The sequence below is a fragment of the Parambassis ranga genome, chromosome 18 (genome assembly GCF_900634625.1).
Source record: "Parambassis ranga chromosome 18, fParRan2.1, whole genome shotgun sequence".
Classification (NCBI taxonomy): Eukaryota; Metazoa; Chordata; class Actinopteri; family Ambassidae; genus Parambassis; species Parambassis ranga.
The window spans coordinates 11,109,022-11,128,025 of NC_041038.1; the positions used below are offsets into that span (position 1 = coordinate 11,109,022).

At 41.7% G+C, this 19,004-nt stretch overlaps 1 protein-coding gene across 1 annotated transcript; it reads left to right on the forward strand.

The window, feature by feature from the left end:
- The first annotated feature begins 503 nt into the window (after nucleotides 1–503).
- Nucleotides 504–14,754, forward strand: vax2 (ventral anterior homeobox 2). Its single transcript, XM_028429604.1, has 3 exons — nucleotides 504–738; nucleotides 4,293–4,480; nucleotides 14,257–14,754. The coding sequence occupies exons 1-3, from the start codon at nucleotides 504–506 to the stop codon at nucleotides 14,752–14,754; spliced, it is 921 nt and encodes a 306-aa protein (XP_028285405.1).
- The last annotated feature ends 4,250 nt before the right edge of the window (nucleotides 14,755–19,004 follow it).

Below are 19,004 nucleotides of genomic sequence, written 5' to 3' on the forward strand. Positions count from 1 at the left end.
CCTTCTTGGCTTGTGCACAGTGAACTGTGACCGCTGCTCTCTTCCTCCTTTTTCCTGTGCGCCGCCTCTCACTTTATTTCTACGTGGGTGAGCAGTGTGTGAGTGTTTGTGGCACCTCCCCGCTCCTCCATAGATCTTGTTGCCCCCTTGTACCTTGCAAGCTGCACCATGCGTTCCCTCTGCACCTGACTTCTGTAGTTAGAGCAGGATCTTGTGTTTTTTTTTTCACCCCCCTGAACGATTCGTTCTTAACCGTTGTTTGGACTTCGTATTGTGAGTCCACGCTGCAATGCAACACCTGAAGCCCAGTCCGGTTCCGGTGCTGGACCGAATGGTTCCTTTGTAACTGGATCTACTTTTTTTTTGGAGCGGGAGAGGTGGGCATGCTCTCCTTTTGCAAAGAGGAGAAGAAAGTAAAGAGAGAAGTGTGAGCAGCAGCAGCAGCAGCAGAGGGACAGAGGGACAGGCAGAGGTTGTCTTTAAAGATCCAAACTTACTTGTAGATGTTTGATCAGGCCACGACTATGGGCGATGGGAGCCACCGCTGTGGACCCAACCCGCTGTGCCCGGACAGGATGGAGACAAAGTGTCGCGCCGAGATAGGGAGCCGGTCCCCGGTGCAGAGCTCCACCGACACCCCGGGGACATCAGCGTCCACGCCGACGTCCTCCAGCGAAGACGGGCATGACAAACTTTTGGGAGTGGACCCAGACTACTGTCGGAGGATATTAGTAAGAGGTAAGTGGAGGCAAACAGAACCAAAACAATCTGTTGACTGTTTATTTTATTGTAATAGTTTACAATAAAATAAACAGCACAACAATAATTGTCCTAATAATAATAATAATGCTGAGCTCCAGGCTGGACAGGCAGTGCAATCAATAATAAAAGAGAAATATGCAGACACAAAAAGCCCTTTATCATAGATACTACTTAGAAAAATAAAATTATATAATGTATAAAATATTTCGAAAATATGTAAGAGTTTGAAAAAGTTACACTGACAAACACTAAATATAGAGGAGGTCAGTGCAACACGTTAAAGCTTAGAATATAAACAGCTGGAAAAACGTGTATAATTATTTATTATTAGTCTTATTATATCAGGATTATTTGTAAATAAGAATAACTGGGAGTCCACATCAGGACGCCTTCCTTTTGTTCGTGTAATAATAAAAATAAAAAAAAAATTGAAATGGTCAAACCAGAAATACACACAGTGACATTCAGCTACAGTGAAAAATGCTGCTCTGTGTTTTACCTGCATTCAAATGGATTTCCTGTATTTATCTTTTAAAGTTTTTCTGGTTTTAAAATCAAAGCTGAGGGAAAAAAATAGTAAACAAAGAGAGATCATCGAGCAGTCACTCAAACAATAGAAATAAACACACACACACACACACATCAGCTGTGAGCGTACAAGCAGTGTGTTAATGTGTGTGTGTGTTAGCTGTCATTTTGTACCCACAGCATGTTAATGAGCAGCAGAGTAATATTTAGTTCCTTATTGTTGCTGCAGGGGAGACACAGTAAATGTATGTTCACGTCATTAGTTTTTTTTTAAATGTTTGAATGTACTTGTTGTTTGTATTGGAGTAAAAAAATAGACAATTAAACAGCCTTTATTTAAATTTATCTTGGTGAATAAATTAAATAAATAAATGTGTGTAAAAGTATACACAGCTACTACATTTATCACATATATATATAACTCTACTGCAATAGAGGATACTGTAACTGTGTTCAGGCCGGTGGGGATGGAGGGGGGGTGGAAAGGGGGGTCTGAATTTATAATATAAGAATAATTTTTAAATGTGACTTTTAAGATAAGATAGCAGCAGACAGTGCGGTTCAGAAGTCCCTTTAAAAAAAAGGTCAAAAATGAAGCTGCAGCGTGTGTTATGATATTTTTTGTATTCGTGCGTAACTGTGCGCTGTGGAAGGAATCGATATATCGGCCCGTATCAAATCCCGGTTCCAGACCAATGCAGTTAGAAATTGGCCGGTTAGTGTCATCTGGTATGGAACGGTTAGTCTCCTCTGCAGTGCAGAAGTAGCACGTTGAGCCAAAGAGGGTTTGAAAATTATTATGAGGAAAATAGAGACACGTGAATCAAAATCCACCTACAGCTGCAGGAGAGACGCACAGAGACATTTGTTATTGTAGGTGGATGTTATTCTACACACCGGCTGCACTTTTACTGAGCATTCTGTGGCTCGCCGCTGGTTATTGTGCGTGTTAATGCTGTCTATATGAGGAGGAAGTGGCCTATAGAACAGATCTGTGAGCCGGCTTTGAGTGAGATTCTCTGTAGCTGAACGTCTGCAGAGACTCGGTGCTCTGGTTTTACGCAGGGCGGAGGGTGGGGGGGGGGGGTCACCGAGAGGTCAGCAGGTCTGTGTGCAGCCGCCGGTTCTCTCCTCCTCTGCTTGCAAACGTTTCCACGGTTTGAGTTGTTATTTGGCTTTGGGCCTCGACAAGAAAAATATGTAAACGCATTATGCTGTATACTCGTGTGTGTGTGTGTGTGTGTGAGTATTTTTTTCCAGAAAAAAAATGGTCTCTCTGGTAGAGAATCTCATTTGCTTGGACACATTACGCAAAGTCTCTAAAGCGTGCGTAAAGATGGAGACCTCGTAGGCATGTTTCATTATGTAGCTGAGGCCTGAAGGCAAACCAAACACATGACAGAGGCAGAGTCCGTGGCAGTTTGATTAACATCCAAAACCAGAATTAATAAATCCACTGCTGTTTTTTTTTATATTAACTATTTAAATTCTGAATTCTTTCGCCGACCAATTCTCATTCTCATTCTGCATCAGAGGACATTTCGCTCCACAGCGAGAAAAGTTAAAAATAACCTGAATGGAACTTTACGCGTTGCCTTTACGCACGGCCTTCCTATATGGAAACACTATCGGTGTTTGGTTCATTCGGTTTTTTGTTTCATATTTAATGCAGCGCTCTTCATATTTTATTGGATTGCATATTTTATGATTTTAAAACCCCGGACAAAGAGAAGGTCTTGTCTGACCCCCCGCGTCCACTCCAATGTGATAAATACGAACAAATATTCTTGGCTAAGGTGCATAGCCAAAGAAGGGGCTGTACTGGGAAAAATGCTTTAAAAAAAAATGTCTGCAATATTATTAAAGGAAAAGCATTGTGATGTTATTTTAGCCATTTGTTTATTTTTCTGTAAATAGTGGTTCCCTGTCCTGCATGGTTCATTCATTGTGCCTTGATATTTTTAGTAACTTTTATATTTATTGTGTCCTAATCGTGCGTGCAGTCTTAAGCATAAACAGCTCATTTAAAAAATAATTTCTCATCGAATAGAAATAAACAACTTAAAGTAGGTTACACAACACTCATATATAGGATGTATGTAAACTCGTAACAATAAATCGCCCCAGAAAAACAACTGTGCTGTGGTTTGTGGACACACAATGACGCACAGCCATAATATCTGAAGTGGAAACAGTGCTGGGAGTGACGCTCAGATTTTGACTCACTGCAAAACACGCAATAGGTCCGTTTTCAAGTCGGTTGCAGAGATCCAGAGCTCAAGGTCATGTCAGGAAAAGGAAAAAACGGCTGAAAAGCAACGAGCAGGGATGAAGTCTTTACGCACAAAGAGTTCAGCCTGAGTTCTTCTCGTGCATAGAGACATATGCGCATAAACAGCTGTATAATAATAGTCAGATAACACAGAAGACTTTCGCCTGTTGACTTGTTGTGTTTTAAATATAACAGCATCCATCCGTTTCCTCTCCCCTCTTCATCCATTAGCCTATAACTCCACTCATAAATATTACACCGGTTTGGCACCTTATCACCGCACAGTCACTCCAGCCCTGCACAAACGTGTGTTTTTGTAGCATAAAGATGCTAACAATAGAGTAATACTTAAAAAAAATGAAATAAAAATAAAAAACAAAAAAGCACATATGAGCTAATAAAGGTCTAAGTTTAATATTTACAGTAGCAAGGGTTCATTGTTTAGCATAATGATGTTGTTAGCTAGGTTTTACTAGCTAAATATACAAATAAAAGTATGTATCATCTAATATTAGCATGAGTCTAATATTTATAAATACTAAACACTTGTTAAAACGTACAAATGTCTCTTTGTGTCGCAAAAAAGATGCTAAACAGTGGCTTCAGGTGTTAGCTAAGCTAAGTTTCTACTTCCTGTTTAGCTTAATAACAGCAGAAATGATGCAATGAGGCCCTCAGTGCATTTTTATTTTTTATTTTTTTTTACTCGCATGGTTTCTCTTCTGCACAGACGCCAAAGGCACCATCCGAGAGATTGTCCTGCCGAAGGGCCTCGACCTGGACCGGCCCAAGCGCACCCGGACCTCCTTCACGGCGGAGCAGCTGTACCGGCTGGAGCTGGAGTTCCAGCGGTGCCAGTATGTGGTGGGGCGGGAGCGGACGGAGCTGGCCCGGCAGCTGAACCTGTCCGAAACACAGGTAAGAGAAAAATAAGTCAACACAAACAAAACACACGGCAGATAATTCATAATAATTATTTTAAACGGCGTGTTTACACTTTTTATTCCAGTTAGCAAGTTAGCTAACACAGCTCAAATGCTACTTTTCGCTGTTGGTATTTTCGGTTAGCATTAGCCAGACAGTTTGAACTCATTTATATACAGGTGTATGCAGAAGCTTTAATTGGTTCCTCAGCCAATCAGAAGAGAGGGAGGTTAGGCCCCGCCCCAAAAATAGCTCACAAAATGGAAGTTAGCTAGGCTACATGGAGAGCTATAGGCTACATGGAGGCCAAACCCAGAATAAAAAAATATTTATGGCTATTTTAAAACTGCATCTATGGCTGATTTACATAGAGGGAAACAGAATCTATATAACAGGGTTCACAGCCTGTCAGTATAGGCCTGAAATTAGCATGTAGCCTTCTTTAGGCCTAAACATAGAGTATTTATGAGACCACAGGTATATTTTAAAACATAAAAAATGTGACTATATGTGTATGCAAATATTTTATAAATACCAAAATTACAGTTGATTAAATAAATAAATTAATAGGTTTGAGAATTGTGGCCTATATGTGTGTGACACACACGCTCTACAACAAAGACACAACAATCACATTTATTTATATAAAATGATTTTTAGATGTGTTTTTGTACACGATTTGAAATTTAAAGGCACATAGAGCATACGTTTGTATGCTTCCAGTGAAGCTTAAAATGTAAAGTTTTATTTATTTATTTATTTAAAATAAATAAACACACACACACACACACACACACACACACACACACATTCATTCAAAACCTTTTGGGACGAGCCCACCCTCTCTGGTTAGGCTTCAGAGGGATATATGGAGTCACACAGCAGCAGTGGTGCAGGCCAGATTTCTTTATTTTTGTTCCCCCTATACACCCTCCAAAAAATAAAATAAAATAAAATAAAATAAATTAAAAATGCTGGAAAATATTGTGGCATCAAAGAAGACATGATGTAAATTTATACAGTCATTTCTTTTAAAAAAAGAAAAAAAAAAAAGCTCATTATAGGTTTATTTTTAAATGCATTGTACAGGGTGTAACTCTCTCACACGTCACTATTGGAGCCACAGTGAATAATAAAACTGTGTTTCTGTGCGCACTGGGTGCCAAACCTTCACACTGGGTGCAATGTATGTTTCAAATTATCCGAGGAAGGTGCAACAAAACCCCTCAAAACGAAAAATATCTTGGAAAAAAAAAACGAAAATGTGCATAAATACGTCACGTGTTCTTTGCAGACTTCATTCATAATGTGCATAAAAACACTTGTTGCATCCTAACCTGAACTACACGCACCGTGACTGCAGGCTGTGGAGTAAACCTTAAGGACTACAATAAGCATGAAGTGTGAGTGTGTGTGTGTGTGTGTGTGTGTGTGGGAACACAGAGCAGCCACTGTGCCCCTCATTAGTGCTGACTCTGGGGGCGTTAATGGGAGAGCCTCCGCTTCCTGCTGCTGCTGCTGCTGCTGCTGAGGAGACGCCGGGCAGCAGGATGGAAGCTGCCTGTCCTTCAAGTGAGAGCAAAATGTAAATGGGCTAATAAAAAGTCTCCCTGATAATGATGTCAAATATTAAATTGAAATTCTTGCTTTTGAAGCAGCTTTTAGGTGTGATCGAAAGGCTTTTAGCTGGCATTAGTTGACTTTTCTTTCTCGTTATTATCGTTTTTTTTTATTTGTTGCGTAATTTTAAGCAAATTCAAGGCTGATCAATGGAAGAAGAATCACATTTGAGGCAATTCTGGGCTGTGTTCAGGCGCCCTCGCGCTGTTTGTTGATGTTGTGAGTTCCTGCTGAAGGGTTTTTGAGGAGATAATCTGATTTTCGTACTTAAATGAAAGAACGCTCCAGCTTAAAAGCACAGAGGCCCATTTACCTGCCTCTTTATTTCTGCCATTAAATACGCGCTAACGCAGGCGAGGTGGTTCCTGTTGGAAGCCAAAAAAAAAAACTTTTCTTTTCTCCCCACTTAGTCAGAAGTTGGCAGAAGACACTGTGTACTTTACTTAAAAGCAACAAAAGGCCTCAGAACTCGGAGTAACTTGGATTATTCTCCGTGTTTTCGTTTGGGAAACCATTCAGAAATTCAAACCTTTTTCCTTTAACAGAAACATTTCTAAAAGTCTTATTCTACTTCAAACGAGCTCTTTATTTGTGGCAGGAGCACAAATACTAATCACGGTAATATGGGAGGTTGGATAGTTAAGTGTTTTTTAACAATGTTTGGGGGTTTGGTCACTGACCCATGCTGTAACTTCAATTAGTTTGGTCAGGTATTCAAAGTGATCACGCAACGAGGCAGCAGACACACACACAAACACAAACACACACACACATGTTCTAAATTTATTATAAAAAATATCTAAACAATATAAAAATAAGAAATGTGGGATTTATTCTATCCGATGATCTGATTGGGGCGTTTATTAAAAATCTTCTCAAATGCGCGCAGTGCTTAAAATAAAGCTTTATATTTTTTTAAGGACATTTTCCAAACATTTGTGGCGACTTTGGTTCAATTTTACCGTAATAAAAAAACAGATTATTGTTTATTTATTTTCATTAAGCGCTCCTTGGTATATTTGGTTGCTGCGCATGGTTACATCTACAGACGCTTGTTTTAAATAAACGCTCACGTTGATTAAATAAAAAGTTTTGAACAATTATAACAAATTAAGTTGACAACAGCACATTAAAGGGTGGGTTTATCCTTATCTTTAAGATATATGTGCGTCTTTACCTTCCATTTTCAACCCTCCTACACGCATGTATTTGCGTCTAAGCGCGCATTTTACGCATTTACACATTTGAACTGAGCCTGCAGGAGGTTAAAACCCGCGTGGATTCGTCTCTTCTTCGTGTGGCTGCAGCTTCTTCAGAAGTCTATAACTTTTCCTGCACTCAGTAATCCCGCTGCTGTAACGCGTTACCGAGTAATCCAGCTCGGAGCTCTCCCTTCATCCCGGCAGGTGGCTCCCCGCTACAGGGTAAAGCACAGCAGGAGGGGGTGCTGCGCGCGCACACACTTACATGAGCGCGCACACACATGCACACAGTGAGACCCTGATCGGAAACATGAAGGAGCCTCCATTTCAGTTTCAGTACGGGTGATGACAGATTATTGGGGGACTGATGGATGATAGCGGAGGTCTCTGCTCTTATTGTGAAGGTATGTGGGCGTTCATGGTGTTTACATGAGCACTTCCTGTCTGTGGAAAAGTTTTAGGTGCATGCATCATTTCTGACTGTGTGTGTGTGTGTGTGTCACTCTAAGCTCTTCCTACAGCTGATGTACAAGTTGTGTCAATTGTATCAGTGTGTTGCTGTTTGCAGCCCTCACCACAGAGCAGCTATGGATTTAATGATGGCTGCACTGCATTAAACGGCTTTAATCCTGCAGCAAATAGGAGCCGGCGCTCAGTAATGAAATCATCTTTAATCTTGAATGTAAAGCTGGCCAGAACAACGCACAGATGTGCTGAAATGTGGTCCCACTGCTGTTGTCACTGTGGGTCGAGGACACACAGAGGAGAGAGGCTTTTGATTAGAAGTTCAAAGTTCATGAAACTTAAGTGTTTGTATGAGGACCACATTTGTTAACTGTTACATCAGGCTTTAAAAGCCCATAAAGGACTTTTTAGATGTGTGTGTAGAACACCTACCGGAACTTAAATCAACATTTTAACTCACAGTTATCTACATGTACCAATAACAACAAACCTGTATCCATTAAAGGTGCATGTATGAGGTAAATCACAGGCTCAAGTTAATGTGATTAAAGGCAAATCTCCCAATTTCTTTAATACCTGAAACAACTAAAACTTAGAATTATTCATTCGTTTGTATTTTTATTTTTGTACTGGGAGGTCAGAGGTCAGGGCTGAGCAGCTGTTTACGACTTCTAGGAATAGAGGGTGCCCTTCACAAAACCACTTATGAAACCAGTTAAATCTAAATTCTCAGATAAGACGCTGCACCTGCTTGTGTGACTAGTTTTAAAGAGTATAATGGGTGATTAGTAAGTTCACGACCTAAGGTAAAAAAGAGCCTGTTCTATTTCTAGACTGCGCCCCCTCCTATATATATATATATATATATATATATATATATATATATATATATATACACACACATGTATGTGAAGTGGTCCACAGCAGCGATGGCACCATCCTCTGTCGGACTAGTGACCACTGAGCTTCTTCTTCATTTTTGAGGGTGCCAAAGAAGGCGAGTTTTAAACTCAGCGCCTGAAATGAGAGTTGTAATTTATAACATAAGATATCCTGAAGATTAACACCAGTACAGGCTTGACTGGCTGCATCTGTACGCTGAGGCTGACGATAACGGAGACAGGATGGCGAGTTGTTAACGTTTACGTGTGTGTCTGCGTACAGTGAATGTGCCCCGTTGTGTGTATTGTTCTCCATGACGACCCAGACAGACGATGTCTGGCCACTTGTCTGGAGGACAGAGGACCTGGCCAATGACGTATAGCCGTGCAGATGTAGCAGAGAGGCGGCCGCACAGTGCGAGAATTGTCCAAACACTCGGAGCAGAGAAAGAGATAGGAAGGCAGACAGACACACACACAGACACTTGCTGCCTTTGTGCGTTTGGAGTTTGAATATTGCAAAGAAAGTCACTGCAGTGGCCTAAAACTGGAGCAGAATGGGAACTTTAGTCTGACTCGATGATGGTCAGGAAGAAACCTGCGAAGCTCTGATTATCTAATCAACTGATTAGATAATCAGAACATAATGGCAATTAAGTCTTAGTTGCCTTTGTCCTTAATCACTCTCTCAGATTGAATTGACTTGTTCATCAGCTTCTGGCAGAGTGAAGTGTATGTGCAGCCAAGGATAGTGTAATTTTCCAAACATATGGAGCAACATGTAATCCTTCGACTGCTGTGGAAAGAGGTTTTCACTTCACACAATCACTCACACACACACACTCTGTACACATTGTCAGGGTCAGACCTGACGCCCCTGACAATCAGCGCAGTCTAAGGTTGTACACGTGTCGGCCATTTTGAGAGTTGGGGAAGAGGCAAATAAATAAAGTAAGAATCTGAAATATGAACATGAAGCCACATCAAATGGTGGTGCAGTCACCCCGTCAGATGAAAAACGGAAAAACCTTCAGGAGCTGTGGAAGAGGGGGTCCACAGACAGAGCTTGTGTGCACAGACATACAATACAGGAATAAAAAAGCTTTGTGATTTAATGCGTCTCCCTTTAGCCAGCTGTGGCAACAAAACCTGTCTGTGTTCATGAAGGGTTTGGACATCCCAAGGCCGCACGGCAAAGAAACAACCACACGTTTCTGCCAAAGAAAATTCGACTGACAGCAGGGTGAAATGCAGGAAAAGTCATGGACCATGTCCAAACCCATGCCGGCCACTCAAGTGTGGCACAGCTCTGATGTTACTGTATGGGAAGGGAGTGGCACCTGGAGCGGCAGACACAGTGAGAGGGAGAGAGAGAGAGAGAGAGAGAGAGAGAGGGAGAGAGAGGTGGGCCTCATAACAGTCCCAAGTGCTTTTGCGTTAAGGAGGATTAGGCTGCCATATCTACCAGCAATTCTATAAGACGGGGTTAACCCCTGGCTGAACCTGGATAGACATGCTATGCTTTAGAGGTCAGGTGAAATGTGATGAGGATGCTGATAACGGTTATGAGGAGGATGGACCCTGACAAATTTTTAATCACAAATCAATCTGCTGGATCTGTTCCAGTGCCACTTGAGGGTGGCTCCAAAAGTGAGTCCATCCACATAGACCCACATGTTAAATGACCATTGTGACAGCAGAAAAAAACATGTTTGATGACTCACCTGCTTAAATTATATCAAGTCTTAACATTATATATACATATATGTATATGCACCAGATCCTTGCCCATATTTGGATTAAACCGGAGTTAAATGGGTCTAAAACCACCACAAAACTACTAAAAAAAGAGAAAAATTAATAAATATTACAAATATATTGTGTCCTTTCAAAACAAGTGCACCACAACCTTCACAATAAATGCATGTTGTTTAAAAAAACACACACACATAAAGGCCTCAGTAAACTACAAATGTAGTGGAAACAAACTCAGAATTATTCTAGTCATACATAACAATTGTAACTTGGTGCAGTTTTGATCCTTGTTGACCCAGTCACTGGATCATCCGATTACCTTGTTATGTTTCCTCAGTAGATCCAGCCTTACAGTACAGCTGAGCTGGCTCATTACGTACATATAGCTGCTGAGCGTATCCTCTGGTCCGTTACGTACAGTTCAATGGCCCCTGGTGTGCCTGGTACAATCACCACGGAAAAGCGTTTTCATTGTGTGTGTTGCGTGTCACATGCCCGGCATCAGGGGGTCTGATCAGGGTCACAATGGGAGCACCGAGCTGCTGGAGAGGTCATAGAAAGTGTGAAAGAGTCACCAAAGTGTCCTTCTTAAAGTGTTTAAAGCTACAATCCTGCATTTCACTCTGCATTATCGGCATTATTCAGCCAGGAGGGGAGGCTGTGTTTAATGCTTTTTAGCTTAGCTTTAGCTTTGTTTTATTGAGGTGAAGCAGGGAGGTCAAAAGATGAGAAACAGAAACAATTAGAGCAAATGATGTTTTTTTTTTATTTATTTATCGCACTTTCCTCCTGTTGCTCGTGTGTAACTTGTCAGAGCATCATGCTGGGGCATAGCACAGCTTAACTGATTTATTCAACACACATATGGATGCCCATTTGATCTGTACACTGGGTCTTGATCTGGCTTAACCTTTCTACCTCTAGCCCAGTTCCCCTGCCTGCTTCCCTGCTGCTCTGTTTGCAGCTGCCTGGATTCACAACTCTGGCCTCTGATTGGCTGACCTCTGCCCGACTGGCCTGTCTTTTCATGCATGCCCGCCTGATCATCTCCCCCTGACCTTGAATCTACGCTTTACCCCCATCATTTTCATTTTTATCCCACATATACCTTCATCTAGTCTGCTGTAAAACCAATGAGATGAAAGCTTTCTTCATATAGTGACATATGTTTTCCTCAGGAAAATCCCCAATATGCAATATTTCTCGCTACCTTGCACATTACGGAACAATCGAAACTTCGCAGACTTTTATTCACGGGACACATCAGAGGACAGCCAATCATGGCTCCCTAGTTAGTGTGAGGACCACTGAATTTTTTGCTTTTTATCGAATTATGTTATTGAAAATTCTTTATTTTAGGTGAATTTTTAATTGGGGCAAGTGTTGATGATGCATTTCATGCGGGTGTGGGTGTGGTTCAGAGGTTTAAGTGTCAGCAAAAACGTTTTCAGAGCGGCTGCTCTTATCTTTTAAGATTCTTAAACTAAAAAACATTTTTGTTGTCGACCTAAAAATAATTTTAGCTAGCTTTGAATATGTTTTTGTTTCTCTTCCTGTCCTAACCTCCTCACCCGGGTCCTAACTCCGCCCCAGCAGGCCGGAGTGCCCCGGGGGCGGGTGCAGAGGGTGAGCACCGGGGCAAATGCGGGTCATGCCCGATCCAGATCTCCATTTGTAATCTCTGCCCCAGCTCTGAACCCTGGATCCCATTAAAAAGGATTTACATCCAATAGTGTATATGTACCAAAGGCAGCTTTGCTTTCTTCTCTCCTCATCGGTTTCTCCCTCTAATAAAATCCCTGTAAAACATCAACAAGCTTTTTTTTTTTTTTTTCCCACTTCACTTGTTTTCCTTCCTCAGCAGTGGATAGGAAGGCCGTGATGTGAACAGGAGCCACACCCACAGCATGGCAGTAAAGGGAAGGGATTGGTTGTGGTGGTGAAAGCCTTTTATGGGATGTGGGTGTTTGGCAGGCGTTGGCGCATGAGTAAAACACAGAGAGAGGGATCTGAGAGAGGCAGAGAGTGAGATAATGAGGAAGACGACTGAGAAGGAGACGACGAAGCAGCTGTACAAATCTGCCAACTTATCCTGCCCTGCTGTTGTTAGTCCCTCCCATCCTGTCTCTGTCCCTCCCTCTCTCTGTGCCCCTCTTGTGCCTTTGCAATAAGACTTGCTGGCGTCAGTATTCCTGTCTGAGCTGTGGGATCCTCTCCGATCCCATTATTTGTGCCATGGTCAGTGGCTGAAACTATGATCTCACTCACCCTCGCTGCCCGTTGAGCCCATCTGTACAGTGCAGTGATACTGTAGTGAAGCCAGCCAGCCCGATTACCTCCACAGAATCAACAGACAAGTTTGGTTCATAACCTGGGCCAACCAGTCAGCGGAGGTGCATGTCATGCTAGCTAACATCCAAAAACATCACCGAGGATCAACTTTCCCTTAATATCAATAAGAGGAGACACTTAAAACTACAGCATCCTGGCCCTGTTATAAAAAGCAGATTAATCCAGTTTTCATATTGTTATTGTTTGTTTGGAGCAGCTCACCCTAACCAGTTTTCAACGCAACTACAACAACCAGGGTTAAATTAGCAACACATCTTCATGTGTTTATGTAAATAAGTGTGTTTAAACCTCCAGGTTAGGCTCTTATCAGTGGTGAGGACACAAACATTTGTGTAATATATCTGCTTTAACCCTTACTGTGATCCTTTGCTAAACCTACTAAAGTAGTGTTGATGCCTAAACCTATTTTAGTGTTAGTGTGCATGTTTATTATCACATTTTTTTTTTTATGATTCATTACATATGCTGGACTTTCAACCTGGTTCGATCCTTGCCAGGTTTTCATTCCCTATTTGCTTAGGTTTAGGCCCAAATTTATTGGTTAGGTTTGCAGAAGGATCAAGACTTTTTGTCCTACATTAACTTAACTTTACATATGACTCATGTCTCATGGCGTCTGTTTCTGCTACTAAAACATCCTTTGATTACACACCCTGACCCAATCGCTTCCTGTCTTTAAGGTTGTAAAAGTGTGTGTGTTGTCTGGCTGCTGTGCAATGTAGAATCTTTATAATCATCCGAGTTTTGAGTTCAGGATTAGATCAACTGTTAGCGAAGTAGTTGCTGGTGCCACAAAAGCTTCCTTACTCTTCTGAACTTGTTTCTGATTCCTACTGTGAGTTATTTAATGTCATATTTTATTCGCAGTGCTGATGTTTGAGCCTTGCCAACTTGGCATGTTGGTGATTCTGCATTGAAAAAGCAGAGCCGGCTACATCTCGGTCATGATCGTATACATTTTTCATGCATGTGATTTCTCTCCACGCAGCGATCTCCTGTAACCTCACCGTGAACCTCCAATCAACATCCCGCCCCAGCCCTAACTTTTCCACACGCTATACATTAAAGCCACGCTGCGCTGCCATCAATTAAACATGGCAGACCAGGACAGGCAGAGTTCACCAAGCTTGTACTGCTCCTGTGGTGAACCTTCTCTGCTCAGTGGTGTGAGAGAGGGCAGATGTTGATGAGCATTATAATTCTACATTTCATCAGTGTATTCACTTGATTTTTCTCCTTATTTCTTCCATATTATTTTCTGGCCCCGGCTAATAGTCTCTCTACATTATGCAGCTCTCATATCACTGTGTATTTCTTGCTTGTTAGAGCCATGAAGTGTAAGAAAGTGCAGAGGGGCCCAGCTATGATCAAATGTGCAGAGAAAAACAAAAGGAGCTGATCTAATGGAAGTCAGCCACACACAGAGCTGGGAGTATGTTAAAAAGAAGCAAAAAGATTTAATCGTTGTTATGATTTTATGTGTGTGTTGCTGTAGGTCAAGGTGTGGTTCCAAAACCGCCGGACCAAGCAGAAGAAAGACACCACCAAGGACTCAGACAAGCGCTCCTCTTCCACGTCCGAGTCTTTGGCCACCTGCAACATCCTGCGCCTCCTGGAGCAGGGCCGCCTCCTCTCGGGCTCCGCTCCACCTCCCAACCCCCTTCTAGGGCCCCCAGCTCACCCAGCAAATGGTTCGCTTTTGAGTAGCCCGGGCGGGGGCTCCTCCACCTCCCCTGGGATGAGCAGCAGCACTCCTCCCAGCTCTCTACCTGGAGGGACATTCGGGCTGTCGCTGCCCTCACTGGGCGGCACCCCGCCTTCGCCGCGGCTGGGCGTCCCGCCGCCGCACTCCCTCTGCTTCTCCATGCCACTGCTAGGTGGCGCTCATCACGAACTGACATCCGCCTACGGCTGCGGGTCCTCAGCTTTTGAGCCGTACATGCGGCTGGACAGGAAGGACGCAGATCTGGGAGGGAAGAAGACAGTTTCTTAAAGTCCCTCGCTGTGGGGACTTTGTAAGAGCTTTTCTCCTCGGCCACCTGTTTGACGCTCCAGCGGCTGCAGACAGGAAGAAATGTGAAAAAGAAAAACTGGCTGGGTTGCTTTCCTGCAGCACCATTTTATGCCACAGCACTCTGACACAAGATGGTGAAAAGGACAGCGATGTGGCAGAAAGTGACGACTCCACTCTCCCACGTTAAAAAAGAAACGAAAAAAGAAACTTGTGAATTTTTGCAGTGTGTCTATGTCAAACCCTGACAGACAGATGTTCTCAGCACCGCTCTCTTTGCAGTGGTTTTAAGTGATTCTTCACTTTTTTTGTCCAGTGAGTTTGTGTGCGTGTGGTTTTCTCTCTATACAGGCCTTCATTTACTGTTCAGGAAAAAAAAAATACTTGACATGAATATTTCAGATTGAATCAGTGTCTGAATGAGAAGAGTGGTATTTCAAAAGAGAGCAGTATGTACACATCCTCTTCCTGTACAAGTGGCCATGTTTGATTTTAGTTGATGTGCTATCACAATAGAAGAAGAAGAAAAAAAAAAAACCGTAGCAGTTGAATATCAGTCTGTTTGGTGTCCAGCAGTAGTTTTTTTTGTAAATCCTTTATTTGGTTGTGTTTGTGTAGAAACCATATGTGGTAGGATCTGGACAAATGGTGCAAAAAAACAAAAAAAGACAAAAAACAAACAAAAAAACATCACATATCTGGATCGGATGAGAAGAGAAGATGCAGTGAGGGTGCTGGTGCTGGTTAGAGTCTGCCAAAGTGTTTACGGATAAAGCTTTGGAGGTGCTGCGCTCGTGGCCTCCAATCAGAGAAACAAGTCAAGGTCAGGACCCAGATTAAAGTCGGACTCACAGATGTCACAGTATCTCAGAAAGAGTCACGCATTCACAGCTTTTCTTTCCCCCGTCCAGAGGTTTCAGGCGTCTAACAACGACTTATTTTTAATATAATTTCACCTCACAGATGTTTTCTTTTAATGTAGATGACATGAATGATAGATTTCAGAGTAGAACTGGAAGACATTTGTATTTATGAATGTGAAGACAATTAAGAACAATGTGGCTTGTAATGTGAACACAGCCTTTGTCTCCAGTATGTTCCATGATGTTTCAGAAGTAGCTGCAGCTACTGACGGCTGATTTGTCTTTAAGTTGTGTTTGGATGTTTTCCTGTTACCTTGGCCTCCCCTAAACGGAAAGACTCCCTCCGATAGAAAGCACTTAGGTTTTTCTTTTTAACCCCCCCCCCCCTTTTTTACTCAGGGAGGTGATTTTTTTTTTTTTACAATTAAAGCCAGAAACTTCTAATTGACAGATCTGAGGCTAAATTGACCTCGATTTCTTAAATCTGTTCAGGCGGGAAATGGAAGGATCAGCTCTTCCTCATTTGTCTCCAAAAGAAAATCAAGTCTCACCTGTGAGAACCTGCAGTTCGCAGCAGTTTGCCCTCAATTTGTGCGTGTCAGAGGAGTTAGCGCTCCCCTTTGAACTCCTGTCTGTTTTCACATGTATCTATTCATGTCTGGGTTTCATCTCACTCTAAGGTACAAGATGCCCCCCCCCCAAAAAAAAAAAAAAGACTCTGCCATGACATCAATTTAAAAATGCTCTTACAAATGGAGGCCGGGCTACGTTTAAAACAGCCGAGTGCATGTGGAGGTTCTGACCTCAGCCTGTGGAAACTTCCCCAGGCCTTTTTGCACCTGTGTATTGGCAGCAGCAGCGATGATGGCGGCGGTGGAGTAGCATGGTGATTTGTTGTTGTAGTTGTTGTGTTCAGACCCCAGCAGTCAGTGCTGCACTTAAAAAAAAAAAAAAAAAAAAAAAAAAACATGTTATCTACTCGCAGCTCTTTGCAGCAGAGCACCTGTGCTGTTGTTGAACACTGTATTATTTTCTATAAGCACCATCCATAATTCACACGCCTCGCCATCAAATATTGAGCAGAGAGATGGAGCTGAGAGGTCAGGAGGCCTGTTTCTGTGTGTAGAAGACTCTTTCACTTTTCAGACGGCTCTTATTTTGAAAAACCTGATCATTTTTCACCCATTTTGGGACATAAAAGGAGGATGATACAGCACAGAAACGTCTACTCACACACATTTCATTTGACGTCGTGCTCTGACTCCTCTTTGCGGTTTTTTGTAATGTACATTTTGCTGTATTGTGCGCTCAGCTCCAGGTAGACAGTCAAAGAATGCCACTCCTCTTCCAGACACAGAGAGATAGTAAAGCCTTCCGTCGGTTAAACAAAGCCTTTTTTCTTTCTTTTTTTTTTTTTAGTTCTTATTTTTGGACTTCTCATTCCAGCTGAGTGTGAGTGTTGCTTTGTGTTTGTGTGCAATCTGTGACATCTTGGACCACCATTTCAGAAATGGCTCTCAGAGTCCTTTTGAGATTGTGTGAAATAATTACTTTAATACTGATTCTGCTCTTTTTTTTTTTTTTTTTTTTTTTTTGTTATGCACAGCCAAGGTCCTGCAATAGGCCCTAATGTCTTTTCTTTAAGCAGTACTTAATGTCAAGCTAATGGCACCAGCTACTCTTTACGAACTACGATGTACATAGATATAAATTTATATATAAATATATATATAAATGGGTCTTTGCACAAGTTATCTCCATGTCTGCTCCGTGTGATTTGAACAGGAAAAACAAAATGTGAAAGAACGTTCAGAAAACAAAAAGACTTTATATATGCTTTACAGTTCTTTGTCTCATTAACATTTTGCACTTATTTAAAGAGGCTTACTTCTGTTTCTGGGCTGACAGAGCTGTTTTTTTTCACGCTCTGTCAACATATTGTACAATATGTATATGTATTTTTATTCATATGCATATAAATATATGTCTATGTAATTTGCTTCCTGCTTTGTGTGTTTCTTTTGTTATCCTCTCATCTGCCTCAAGGCCTAGAATGGAAAAATGTGTGCATGTGTGTGTGTGTCTGACCTCTCTGAGGTTTCTTTATTAAAAACCTTGGAAAAATGGAGGTGGTGGACATTTAAGGCCTTTTTTTTTTTAAAAATTCCTCCCACTTTTAATTGTGCGTGGGTTCAGGTGCTGCCACCCACAGGCTGAATGGAGATGTGCCCGGATGAAAATATACTTCGCAAAATGGGTAACGATCATAAAAAAATAAAATATTTTTAATTGTTAAAAATTACACCACAGACCGCTTCCAGTGATCGGATCAAGTTCTCTGTGATGTCAAAGTAAAAACCTTCAGTTTTGCTAACATGCTAACAGTATTGAAATACTTACAGAAAGTCCGGATTGATGTTGTTCAGTCAGGGAGCTAGCTGCTTAGCTGCATTGCTTTGCAGCTAGCTCCCCTGCTCCGTGCAGCAGATCTCTGTTTATATCTTTTTCAGGCTTTTTCATGCCGTGAGGAAACCAAAGGTAAGAACTGACATTTCACATAAACTTAGTGAGAGATGTATTTATTATTCATCTTTTTTTCCTGGTTTATTAAAAGGTCCTGGATTCGGCCCACTTTAGCTAGCAGCGCTGCAAATGCTACATTCATCTATGTATAATATTGTAGGAATGCAAATATGTAGGAATTACATTTACATGACTTTTACTCTAATCTGAAGTGACATGCTAAAATCAACCTTTAAATCTCTGTTCAAGGTCCATGGAGGAAGAAAAAAGGTGTGACGAGGTCAAACTTCCTGTCAGTCAATGGGGCCATCCTGCACATGTGGTCATGTGACTTTAGGCCAATCAACAAAGAGGAAACAGGGCGTCCTACAAAGTCCCAGGTAAATACTATAAAATAAATTTAATTTAGAACAAGATATGTCAAAAAAAAATAAAGAAAATTTCAAGTATGTGAATACATTATCCAGATGATCCCCTAATATGTAAAAAAATGTATTTAGACTAAACACGAAGTCCTTGGAACTAAAATCCTACCTGAAATAAAACTTATATTTGAGAAATTGATTTAATAAAATACAAAACAAAAACCTGTCCATGAAGTGGGGTGAAAAATACATTAATCAGTCATCAATAAAAATATGTGTGATCACAAATCTGAGACATAATTCAGTAAATGTGAATTTTTTTCCTCCTTGTTTGGTCGTCGTGGTTGCCACGAATCTTGTGCACCTTCCACATTAGTCACATTCTTTCCAAAACTCGGTCACCTTTTTTAAAGCTGCAAAGGTAACACAGCACAGCCACTCTCCCCTGTTAGCCCAGACTTCAGTGAGGGGCACCTCTCCA